Genomic DNA, 12299 nt, shown 5'->3' on the forward strand with positions numbered 1-12299 from the left:
TCAGATTTTAGCGGGTGGGGAGGCATCTGAAGCAGCAGCTGGCAGGAGATGGTGTTGGCAGCGAGTGCGGGGCCCACGCCATCCCCCGAGGGGAGCAGGACCAGCTGAGAGCTCCCTTCTGAGTGTGTCAGGGCCCGGGGGAGGCACCACTCCACTGCCCCAGGGTGAACAGTCTCCGGTCACTCGGTCAGCCGAGACCAACACTACCACCGGGTCTGGGGGGCCCCCTGCCTGCAAGTGTGTGTGGGGGGAACCCCAGTGCTGGTGTCCCTTGGTAAAGGGGCAACACAAGCCCGAAGTCAAGAGTCACCCCCTAGAGAGTCTCCCGAGTCGCAGCTGAATGGAAGAGAGTCAGGTTTAAAATAGCTAAATAAATCTTTAATATTTCTAATTGCAAATGTACAGAAATCGCACAGCCACAGTCTTAGAACACCAACCACTTTCTCTGTACACTATGACACAGCTCAAAGCCGCAGCCGGGAGGGGCTCCAGCCAAGACTCCAACGTTTGCGTGTTTTTCTTTTTCACATACTTACAAAATGGGGCACAAGGGTGTGGTGTGGGGCCGGGGGTGGATTTGGGGCCAACGGTGTAGAAAAGAGAGGCTGTTTCCCTGGACGACCTGCCTTCCGCAGACGGGGCGGCAGAGAGAGGTGTACCCCGGGGGCAGACGCTCTGGAGGGCCGAGGTGGGGGGTGTGGAGCTCTGGCCTTGGTTCCCACCCCCCTTTATGGGCAGTCAGAAAAAAGTCTTCACTTATAGGAAGTTTGGCAGTTTCCTTCACCCTAAATGTAATAAGCAAACCAGTCAGGCCTGTGTGTGGGCCAGGGAGGGGGACAGTCGTCTCCAGCAGACTGTGGGTGCGGGGCCTCACCTTCCCGGAGCAGGTGCTTCCCTCGCTCCCTCTCCCTCTGGCCCCCTGGCCCTAGCCTGGAATGCAGGTTCGTGTGACCCGGACTGGGCGCATGTCCCCATGTCCCCAGCACCCCACCCAGACAGCCCGCTGCAAAGTCGACAGGTGCATGCCACCGGTGGGGGAAACCCCTGACACCGAGCCCCAGACCCCCTCCGCCTGCCCAATACTGTTCTCTAGATTAAAAAATAAAATACAAACCATCGGAAAGCAGCAGTCCCGGGCAGCCCTTGGCAGCACCAGGACTAAAGGACTATGTACAACCATTAGGTGAAATAGTTACATTACAGTTGAACACCGAGAACATTTACAAAAATTGTCAGACTTGCAATTCAGATAAAAATCTGTGAAGAGTCTGTACACTTTTACAGTTTTTGCACTAAGTAAATAAGGCTCTCGGCCTGAGAGCTCACAACCCACACCAAGGGCCGCCAGCACCACACGCGCTGGCCTCCTGCGCCCTGCCATCCGGGCCCTGGGAACCTCCCCCGTATTGCTAAGAGGCGCTCAGTCCGAGGTTGCTCTACGAGGCATCGAGGCATCAGTGGGGGAGGGGAGAGGGGAGGGGAGGGGAGGGGGGAGGGCTCATGGGCGGCAGGGTTGGGGTGATGAGACCGAACCAGAGGACATCACTGGGGCCAGGCCCTGCCTGTGTGGCTACAAGTGGAGGCAGGGCCGCAGCCCCCATGACCTTCCTTCCTGAGGTCTGTGACCTTAGGGCCTCACCCTCTCCTCGCCGGCACATCTCTGGCCTAATCGGACTACAGGTTTCATCTAAGAGCCCCTGCCCAGAGGCCAGGACGGGGCACAGTGTGGTCTGGGCCACCCTGCCCGCCCTTGACCTGGCAGGCCCTGTGTTGACCCCGGCCCTGGCTGGGGCAGGAAGGGCTCGGGGCTCTTCCCCAGGGTCTCAGCTTCCTGAGGCCAAGGCGGAGGGGGCGGCCGGCAGCCCGGGCTCTGCTGCGGGGCAAATGCCCAGCTCTGGGGGCGGGACCAGGGAGGGAATGAGAGAGACCCGGGCTCCTGCCCACCTATGTCCCGCAAGGGGTGGGGGGCAGCGAGGGCTGAGAAGCCCCAGAACAGCCTAGAGCTGAGGAAAACCGGCCCCAGCTGTGGGATGTGCCCCTCTCCTGCGTGCAGCACCCGGGTCCTTGGCCGGGGGGCCCGGGAAGGGTGAGGAGGAGGCCGGCCGCACACACGGGGCCTGGCGCAGGCCGCTGCTGTCTTGGAGAGGAGCAAGTCTAACATCCTCCAGGGCCGCTATTTCCCATGCAGTGCGCACGCTCAATTTAAAAGGCCCCTGTGTTCCAGCAAGCGAGCAAGCGGGCTTTTGTTTCTAATGCATACTGTGAAAGGAAAAAAAATCACAGTTATCCACCTTCTCAGGGCCTGCTGGCATTAGAACTTCTCTTAACCATCACTCGGGAAAGATGAGCCTTCCTCTTGGGGTGAGCCCCAGCTGGCGGCTCCCTGCAGGGCCATGGCGCCCTGGCGCACCGGCCCCGGGGGAGGGTAGGCGGCAGGCACAGTGCCCTTGGGCCACCTCTGCCCAGGTCTTTGGCTTTGGGGAGTCCTAGAGTGTCAGCCTGAGCGAGTGAGGGAAGCTCTGGGTCCTCCCCGCAGACACCAGGGCCCAGAAGAGCGAGCCAGGATCCTCACTGGGCGTCTGGCAAAATAAGGTAGGGCTGGCGTGGGGGAAGGGGGCGGTGGAGAGGCAGGGAGTCTGGGGACAGGTGCAGGGGTGACTCCTCGGTTCCTCATGGCCAGGCGGGTCCCCGGACAGGCCGCATGCAGTAGCAGGTGCTCAGGGGGAGCCCTGCGGGACAGCAGCTCCGGCAGCTCCGTCCTCCCCACCCTCTTCTCCCTGCCTGCCGACCGGCCCGTCCGCCCCTGGGAACTGAGGGACAAGCCCCCCAGGGTAGGAGCCGGGCCCCGGCTCTCTAATCCCCTACCTCGAGGGCACCCCCTCCCTGGGGAGGGGGAAGGGGTACATGCACTTGGCCAGGTCAAGAAAGAAAGGTGACACACACCAAATTCAGTAACCGACGGAGACGTCCTTTGGCAGGCCCCCCGCTCCCCCCGGGCCGCCCCGTCCCCAGCGTGCAGTCCCTCCGGCCTGCACCGAACTCGCTTCTCGGGCCAGAAGACAGGGGAGCGGGCCCACGCTGCATCAGTCTGTCCAGGCTCCCTCTGCGGCACCTCCTGGACCGCAGGCGGAGGGAAGGGGAGGAGGCCTGGGGCCCCCCGCCCCTGCACACGGGGCTGCGACTGTGGGGGCACTCCTCCCCAGGCCCCAGGCCGCGGCCTGCTCTGGGCCACCTCGGTCCTCCCTCCTCGGGCAGGTTAGCAATGGCTGCTGTTTCGGAACTCGCCGTTCTCGGTAATCTGCAATTTGGTGGGGTTGGTGGGGGAGACGCCGTTACGGGCTTGCATGCTGTACCTCTCTTTCAGCTGCGTCAGGGCGCTCATGAGGCGGGCGTTGGCGGCGTCCAGTGAGGCGATGCGCTTCTCCTGGGGGCAAACAGGGCATCTGCTAGGGCCATGGCGGCACAGTACCGGGGCAGAGGTCTCCCCGGGGCAGAGGTCTCCCCGGGGCTACGTGCGCCCACCGGGGTGCTGGGAGGAGACGGGAGCACCAGGAGTGCACTGTGCGAGTGAGGACAGGAAAGGTACGGGCGTGGGGCAGCGGGTGTGCTGGGGAGGCCGCCGCCTCGATGTCACTGACAGAGACGCCCTGGAACCTGCCTCCTGACGTCTCTCACACCATTGCTCCTCACCCAAACAGGTGACCCAGTGGTGTCCCCTGTCAGCTACCTGAGCCCAAAGGGTGTGTGCCCTGGCTCATGTGCGTGTGTGTGTGATGCGGAGGTCACATCTCCTGGTCGGCCCAGGCTGTTTCTGAGCGAGGCCTGGCCCTGCTCCTGGGTGAGTGAGAGGAAACAGCGCAGCGGAGAATGGCGTCCGTGGTCTCTTTCATGCTGCCTCTCTCAGTGCAACGAGGGAGCCACAGCTCTGAACAAGAGTCCTCCCGACCCCTCCGTCTGCCCAGCCTACTGTCACCTGAAGACATCCCCATTTCCCTCCCGATCGCTTCCACTCCTTGCTCGGGACCCTTGGCGAAAGGCAGTACCCACCAAGTTGTCCCAGTAGGGAGGGAGCTGCCCCACCACTTTCAGAGCCTGTCCTAGTGAGCTTGTGGTCCACCAAGACCTTCAAGTCTGACTTCTCAGGTCAGAGATCCTGGTCTCCTATTCCTCCTCAGGTTTTAGAGTGGGGGTATGAGTGGGGCTGTAGAGATCTCAAAGTCACCCCCAGCCCAACCCAGGTCCTTTATTGCCTACGGCTGAGCACAGGGCCGGGACCCACCTGGGCATCAATGATCTTCTGCTTGGAGTCCACAGCTGCTTGCATCTCGGCGTGGTCCTTCTTCAGCTCCTCCTCCACGGACATTAACCTGCGACCACACACAAGGACAGTCAGCTGGCACTTGAGGGAGCAGGTGAGGTGGGTGTGGGGCCCTGTGGGGAGCAGCCATCACACCTGCACAGAGGGGACATCGTAGGAGAGCCCCTTCAGCTGGCCTCCAAGAACTGACATGAGCTGGGTCTACTCTTCCTTACGCTTTCCCTACTCCAGACTCTGTTCCCAAATCCCCCAGAAGCCCTGGTCTTCTTCCAGGAGCCAAGTGGGTGGGGGCAGGGGTTAGATCCTCACCGCCTCCCAAAGCAAGGCAGGTGGGGTAACGTCATAAGACCCACGGCATAGGTGGGAAGATGAAAGCCCGAAGAGCTCTAGGGCTTTCTCCACCCACTCGGTATTCGCCGAGGCTCTGCCAAGATGTGCCAGGCGCTCAAAGTAGTGAGATGAAAAAGCACAGATCTCCATCGCTCAAACAGTTCACAAAGCAGCAGGGACATGGACAGGCAGACAGCAGCCTAGCGGCCATGGGGACGGAGAAGAGAGAGCAGGTAGCTGTGCAGGAGGCTGGGTGCACCTACTGCATGTCTGCGGGACAAGCGAGTCTGAATGCGGGTAAGAGCTGGCGGACTGGAGGAAGAGCGGCGGCAGAGGCGCAGAACTAAGGCGTGTGTGTCTGCTGCCAGCCTCTCCCTCCCTGAAACCACTCTGGCCCCACCTTGCCGGTCCCTCGCACACTTGTCAATCACTGCAGATCACACGCACCTTCCGATGCTCGTCCTTTAGCTTCCAGACCCCACGCTCTCTGGGTTTGCCTCCCAGACCCAAGGCCACTGCTCCACAGATGCCTGTCCTGCCTGCTCCGAGCTTGTCGGGTCTCCACAGGGGTCTGCCCCCGCCCCCTGTCCTGCTCTCCACTCTTTTCAGACAAGCTCACCTACTCCCTAGACCTCATCTCCATCTCCACCTGCACAACTTCTCCAGGCCAGCAGAGCAGGCTCCCAACCCTGGGTGAGCACTGAGCCTGTTACGGAAGGTGTAGTAAACAGAGGTCAATGGTGCTGGGGCAGGTACCCGCAGGGCTGTTGTGAGGAGTCAGTGCGATCTGCAGCTGGGGAGCAATGACCAGGAGGAAGGGGTGAGGGGCCATGCCAAGGGGGGGTCCTTGTCACAGGAAGATCAGACCTTGAGAAAAGCCTCTACAATGGGGAAAGGGAAAAACAGGGAGAAGACTGGCATTAGATGGTGTCAATCAGAAGGGAAATGACTCTTGGGGAGACTGTGCCTCCAACCGGTGGGATAACAGGGACTGGATTTACCCTTCTGCATCAAACAATGACAACAATCTAAACACACTAGAAAACTGAATGAAATATATGAAAAAGTGGTTTCCAGACACAGAACTGACAGTATCTCCTAAGAGAAGGGAACACATGATTGAGCCCCACTGCCCAGGCCCAACAAAAAAGAAGGAAAGTAATCCCCAGCAGTCGAGGAGATCCAGGAGAGGAAGATGCAGGGAGAGCTCCACATATCCCCGGAGGGCTCCCCCTGAGTCTTTGGCTGAGGACTGGTCTGCATGCCTGAGAAAATACAGCCAGACCAGGGCGGGAGCCATTGAAACATGAGAACAAAACAGCCCCAGGAAGAGTTCACACTCCTATCTGGCAGAGTAGAAAGATGTGCTAACACGGGGGCATAAAGCAGAATTCCCAGAAGGAAACTGCCTCAATATGGAGCTAGATTAGGCTAGATTAAAGGCAGTCCAGACCCACCCCAACCAAGCTTAAACGTAAGCCTCAAAAGAATAAAGCTAATTCCAAGTAACCTCATTGTGTCCTAGAACAAAACCCAAAAACATTTAAAAGAACACAAAACATTCCACACCTATGTAAAAGTCACAATGTCTGGCATCCAACCAAAAATCACCAAACATACAGAGAAGTAGGAAAATATAACGGATAGCCAGGAAGAAAATTAACCAAGAGAAACAGACTCAGAAATGTCATGGATGACAGAATTAGTAGACACTGAAACTATTGTAAACACATTCCACATGGCTGAGAAAATAGAGGAAAGCATGAGCATGATGAGAAGAGAAATAGAATTTAAACCAAGCTGAAAATCTGAAAGTGAAAAATACAGTATTTGGAATGAAATGAAAAAATACTGGATAGGATAATTAGCAGATTAGACACTGAAGAAGAAATGATTAGTAGCCTTGCAGACACAGTAACAGAAATGATCTAAGACACAACAGGAAAGAAAAGTGAAAAAAGGGAACAACAGAGCACCGGTGCAGTGTGGGATGATACAAAGCAGACTAACGTACGTGTGATGGGATTCCTGGGAAAGAGACTGAGAAAGCAGGTTGGTATACTCACAGATACAAAAGCTCAAACTCAAGAAACATGAAGAAAACCACACCAGGGACCATCATAATAAAATTACTGGTGATCAGTGATAAAGAAAAAAATCTTAAAAACAGCATAGAAAAAGACAGCGTAAGGACAAAAGAACAAAAATAATGACAGAATTGCTACTATTATAGCTTGAGAATGAAGGCCCAACTGGGCCCACTGCCCGTTTTTGTAAATAGCCACACCACACACACAGTTCTGCTAAAACAGCAGAGTTGAATACTTACAGAGGCCATATGGCCTCCAAAGTCTAAAATATTTATTATCTGCCCCCTTATGGGAAGTTTCCAACTCCTGCCCTAAAGTGACAACAGAGACATAGCTAGTAAGACAATAAGCGATAAAATGCAACCATAAAAAATGCTCACTCCAAAAAAGTGTAGGAAAAAAAGGGAACAACACAGATGGTACACATAGAAAAGAGTAGCAAGATAAGAGATTTGTACATAATTATGTTGATAATTACATTAAATGTAAATGGTCTAAACACTTCAATTAAAAGGCAGAAACTATCAGATTAGATAAAATGCAACCACCAGTAAGGTGTCTATAGAAGATATTCGCTTATATAGAAAGACACCAATAAGTTCAAAGTATAAGAATAACAAAGGATACACTGGCTAATATTAATCAAAATAAAGTTGAGTGACCTGTAATTAACACAAAAGTAGATTTCAGGACAAAAAATTTATGAGCAATAAAGATGGTGATGTAATAATAATAATAAAGAGATCGGTTCATCACCAGCACATAACAATCCTAGATGTGCCTGCAGAGTTTCAGTGTACATAAAGCAAAAACAATAGAAAAAAGAAATACACAAATCCATAATTATGATTAGAAATTCAATATCCTTTCCTTAATAAGTGACTGAACGGTAAATAAGTAGACAGAAAAATTAGTAAGAATATAGAGTGAAACAATGCTAGCAACCAAATGGATCTAATTTGACATTTCTGAAATGGTTAGTAGAAATGTGCTAAGTAAGGGACACCTGGGTGGCTCAGTTGATTGTCCGACTTCAGCCTGGGTCATGATCTCACCATTTGTGAGTTCCAGCCCTGCATCAGGTTCTGTACTGACAGCTTTGAGCCTGGAGCCTTGTGTCTCCCTCTCTCTCTACCCCTCCCTGGCTGGTGTGAGTTCTCTCTGTCAAAAATGAACACTAACAAAATTTTTAAAGAAATGTGTTAAGTAAGCCACTGAATTCAGAGACCACACACTCCTCAGAGAACAGATACCAGGAGGAAGGGGTGGTTAGTTTGAGAAGCATTTCCATTCTTGGAACCACACACACAAAGTGAGCCAAGAACAGAGCTGGCGGTCAAGTGAACAGTGGATTTCCAGTCACTCTGGCTACGGAATCTCTGCTCACACTAACCATTTACAATGAACAAACCCACAGGTAAGTGAAACAAACTAATTAGGAGCAGAGAAACGGGTAGTCTAAATAGGAAGAGTCTGGAAAGGGTGTCTGTAGTGGATAAACATGAGGCCAGGTGCAGTGCTTCTGGTATGGTACACCGGCTAAATCTGTCCAAGGACAGACTCTCATGCCAGGAAGCAAATACACTGTTTTCTCTTCTACCTGTACTACTGTCATAAAGAAGTGAACTTCGCGATCCGGATGCTGTGGGATGGCCAGGACACTTCACCGTCACCGTACTCCCTGCCTACAGACATGCACGAGGGTGTACGTGCCCTACCCATGGGTGGAGACGAACAAAACAAGAGAGAGAAAATCCACACGTGGTATCATCTAAGCCATCAATAGAGATGAAAGTCAGCACCAAAGCCAATGGTTCCCTGGAAAACGTTCCCAGATAACCCATGGGCACCTTACACTGGCATGGCTGGGCACCCCCACTGTGCCTCTCCCCAGACCCTCATCCACCCATGGGCACCTGGACACCCAGATGCTCTTGGTAGAAACCTGGGGGCTATTTGGCCTTCCTCCTCCCCTCCCCCTCACACTTTCACCCACCGAATGTAACTGACATTTTCCCTGCTTTTCCTGCCCAGAAGTGGGTCCTCATTGTGCTTCCTGAAGCCCCCAATCCTAACTCCCCTGAGAGTGCTCACCAAAAAACAGGGGTCCTCACAGGGCCACAGGCCCCGTGTGAGCTCAGCTGGCCCTGTCTGACCAACTTCAACCACACCCCACTTTGCGTTCTGCCATCAGTGTGCCCTGTGCCGGGAGCCCGCCCCTAACACCACGCCTGTGCCACGCTGTCCCCCCTGCCTGGGACACTCCTCCTTCACCCTTGGCCGTCCTGCAGCTGATCGGCGCTTCCCCTCATCAGGAGGGCAGTCTGCCCGCGGTGTGTGCGGGGGACCGGAGCCGGCCGCCCTCACCTGCTGATGATGCCCTTCATCTGGATGTCCTTGTCCTCCTGCTGCCGCCGCAGCCGCTCCTCACCCTCCTCCAGCCGCGCCTGGTACTCCAGCACTAGCTTCTGCGTCGTCTCCTCCTGGCACTTGAACAGAGTCTCGTACTCCTCCAGCTTCTTGGTGGAGATCCGCAACTTGTCCTGCAGCACCGCCAGGTCCTGCCAGGGGGGCGGCGCGCCAGGGGCACAGCACCCAGGACAAAGAGCACAGCCTCGTGAGCCTATGCGGGGGCACCGGCGGGACGGAGCCCAGTCCGAGTGGTGGCGGTGACACTCGAAGCCTGTCCCCACCCGGGGCTCGCTCCACTTCCACTTCCCAGCCTGCAGCCTGGCCTTAGCACCGGGCATGAGGACTCACACCCAGGTCTCAGGAGTAATGGTTTAACTAGGGCCCTGAGGCTTTTGTTTTTAACATAATAAACAAGTGTTAAAATCACTCTTGGATATATTAAGATCTGACAGCACCCTAAGAGATAGGGGCTCTACAGGAGGGGAAACTGAGGCCCAAAAGGCAGGATGACCCAGTCACATGGAGAGTCTGACCAGTGGAATAAGGTCCTAGCTTCTTTCTGGCACTGAAGCAAGGGCAGTGGCGTGGGGAAGTGAGGGAGTGAGAGGTCAGAGGCTGGTGGGGCTGACACTGGCATCAAGGGGCTGGCACCGGGATGCTGTCGCAGTATGGGGGTTGGCGGAGGCAGGAAGAGCCTTTCTTTGAGTCCCAGGCCATGGAGGCCTAATTCACTTCAGCAAAGGATTGCCCAAAGGTTAGGAGGCGGCAGATCCAGAGACTAGGGAGAGACTAGCGCCAACCCCAAAGCAAGGCTGGATCCACGGAGAGCCTGGCTCCAGGAGAAACCCCGGCCCATCCAGAGAAGGGGAGGGAGGGTCCCCCCTGACAGAGGCAGCACCAGGTCTCCAGGGAGCTCGATGGAGCAAGGCCTCCTGGATTTGCCTTTAAGGGTCAGTAGCATTGAGGGTGAGAGAAATGGGGGCTCGTTGAGCCACGGGGCAGCAAGGAAAGGGGACAGTATAGCTGCAGCCTGACCCTTGCAATGGTCTGGGTGGTCCCTGCAATTCGTGAGCGGGACCTGCAGTCTCAGAGACATGCAGAGCCCAGCCTGGCTCACACAGGGAGCCTGGACGAAGGCTGTCCCTCCTTGCTGCCCAGCCAAATGCTGGCTCTTAGAGCACTGTGTCCCACACGGCCTCTTGTCCCCTTCATATAATCATGGTAAAAGCAGGTGGATGCAGCAGACCAAGGGGATGGTGGAAGGTGGCGGAATGTAGCATGGACATGAACCTCGCCCTAGGCCAGGAGGAGGGAGAGCTGCCACCCTGACCTTGGTGGAATTGCCTGAGATGAGGCTACAGGCTTTCCTGGGGCTCGGAGGCGAGGGCACCTGGGGAAGCGGGGGCGGGGGGGGGTGGCTGCCGTTCTGGAAAGGCCTCGCAAGGAGCCTGCGTCCACCTGGGCCTGCAGGAGGCCAGGAGAACCAGCCAGGGACCCAGGGCAGGTGCCTGAACAACAGGGAGACTTCAGGAGGACAGACGCCCCTCCCACTGCCCCCGCCAGCTGCTAGACGTGTGTGGTGGGGTGGAATCTGGGTGTCTGAGAAGCACTGTTTCTCCCTGGGGGAGAGAAAGCCTCTCGGCAGCAGGCTCGCCCCACCGCCTCACCCAGCTCTTTCTCTCAGGCCCTGGTGGGGCACAAACCCAGAGTGGGGGTCTGGCTAGGGGCAGCTCTCCCAGCTGCCTCGGGGAGCCCACCTCTCTGCTGCCTCATGCACAAGGTGCCCCCACAACAGTCTCTGTGTGCCTCTTTGGCATCCCCCAGCCCCCAAGTCCTGGACTCTCAGAAACTCAGCGGCCCGGTCACACAGGGAAGGGGCCTCCCAGAGGTCTGAGGACCAGGTCCTGGGAGTCTGGGTTCAGTACCACTTCCAGTGCGCCTCGTGTGCGGCCTGCCCAGGAATCCTCAGCTCTGAGCTAAATCCTTGCTGCTTCTACTTCCAGAGTCCACTGGCTGCCGTCCTCATGGGGGACCGGGCTTGAGGGAGGACGGGCCATACACGGGACGGAGCGGCACCCCTCATTTGGGCACAAGGGAAGAGAACGCTGTCGGGCAGGCAGCCCCGCCCTGCCCCAAACTGCCAGGGTCCGGCTTTACCTTTTCTGCTTGGCTGAGCTCCTCCTTACTCCTTAGCCTATCCCTGTGGGGGGGGTCTGGGCCCAGGCCCTCGTCTTCTAACAACTGCGCGTTCATGGTCAAGAGCCACGCGGCCGTGCGGTCCAGGGCATTGGGGCTCACGGGTGAAGGGCCCTACAATGAAACACAGCTGTGAGGGGCTGGAGGGAGGCAGCGGGGTAGGAAGAGGTGAGTCAGGGGGACAAGTGGTTCAGAGAGGCCTGGCAGGGGTGGGGGCCTCCAGCTGGCCAGGCCCCTTTTGATGCCGCCCCCAACTCAGGAACTCCCATTCCCAGATGGCAGCCTGAGGCGGGTCAGGAGCCCAGGTGGCCTAAGCACCCCTCTCTGCCGCCCAGGTGAGAGCAAGTGAGCTCAGCTAGGCAGGCGGGCATTGAACCCAGAACACATCTGTCCCACAGTCTGCGGCCCCGGGGTGACACGAACACCCACTTGCCCCAGCAGCTGAGCCTTGGCAGCCAGCTGACATGAAGGCAGGGGTGGGGGGGGCAGGGGGCACTGTGGGTCTGACTCCTACCCTGGGCAGAGCTTTACCAGGCCTGTAGCTGCAAATGGACAGACCCCTCCCTCTTCTCCCCCTGACCCCAGCCGCCCTTGGGAGACCCTAAGGCCGCACTGCCCCTGATTCAAGGACCCAGGAGGGGGCCAATGGACCCTGGGGGAGGGGAGGTGGTGTGGCGGGCCACGCGTGGCATCATTCAGCATGGGATGGCAGCTGGGCATGGGTGAGATGACCAGGAGGAGCAGCGCGACATGGGGGACGATGGCCCTTGGACGACAGCACTGACCTGCTTGTGCACGGCGCGAGGCTTCAGCTCCGGGCTGTCTCCTTTGGACGAGGATGAGGGCTGCCGGAGCCGGGCTCCCGGGCCGGCCCAGTCAGGAGAGGCGGACGCCAGGGGCCCGCCAGAGGGCCGCGGGTACTGCAGGGTGCTCAGCAGGGTGGGCGGCGTGCG

At 56.9% G+C, this 12299-nt stretch overlaps 1 protein-coding gene across 1 annotated transcript in view; it reads right to left on the reverse strand.

Annotated features, from left to right (window-relative positions):
- Positions 1–356: 356 nt before the first annotated feature.
- LOC115275857 (disabled homolog 2-interacting protein) overlaps positions 357–12299 on the reverse strand; it is a 26392-nt gene continuing 14449 nt past the window's right edge. Inside the window, exons 10-14 of the mRNA XM_029919623.1 lie at positions 12132–12299; positions 11308–11460; positions 9106–9299; positions 4280–4367; positions 357–3424 (exon numbers count right to left, since the gene is read on the reverse strand). Of these exons, the coding sequence (XP_029775483.1) occupies positions 3257–3424; positions 4280–4367; positions 9106–9299; positions 11308–11460; positions 12132–12299 (771 nt within the window). The 3' untranslated portion in view covers positions 357–3256. The remainder of the gene's footprint in view (positions 3425–4279; positions 4368–9105; positions 9300–11307; positions 11461–12131) is intronic.

Source organism: Suricata suricatta, chromosome 13 (assembly GCF_006229205.1).
Source record: "Suricata suricatta isolate VVHF042 chromosome 13, meerkat_22Aug2017_6uvM2_HiC, whole genome shotgun sequence".
NCBI classification, from domain to species: domain Eukaryota; kingdom Metazoa; phylum Chordata; class Mammalia; order Carnivora; family Herpestidae; genus Suricata; species Suricata suricatta.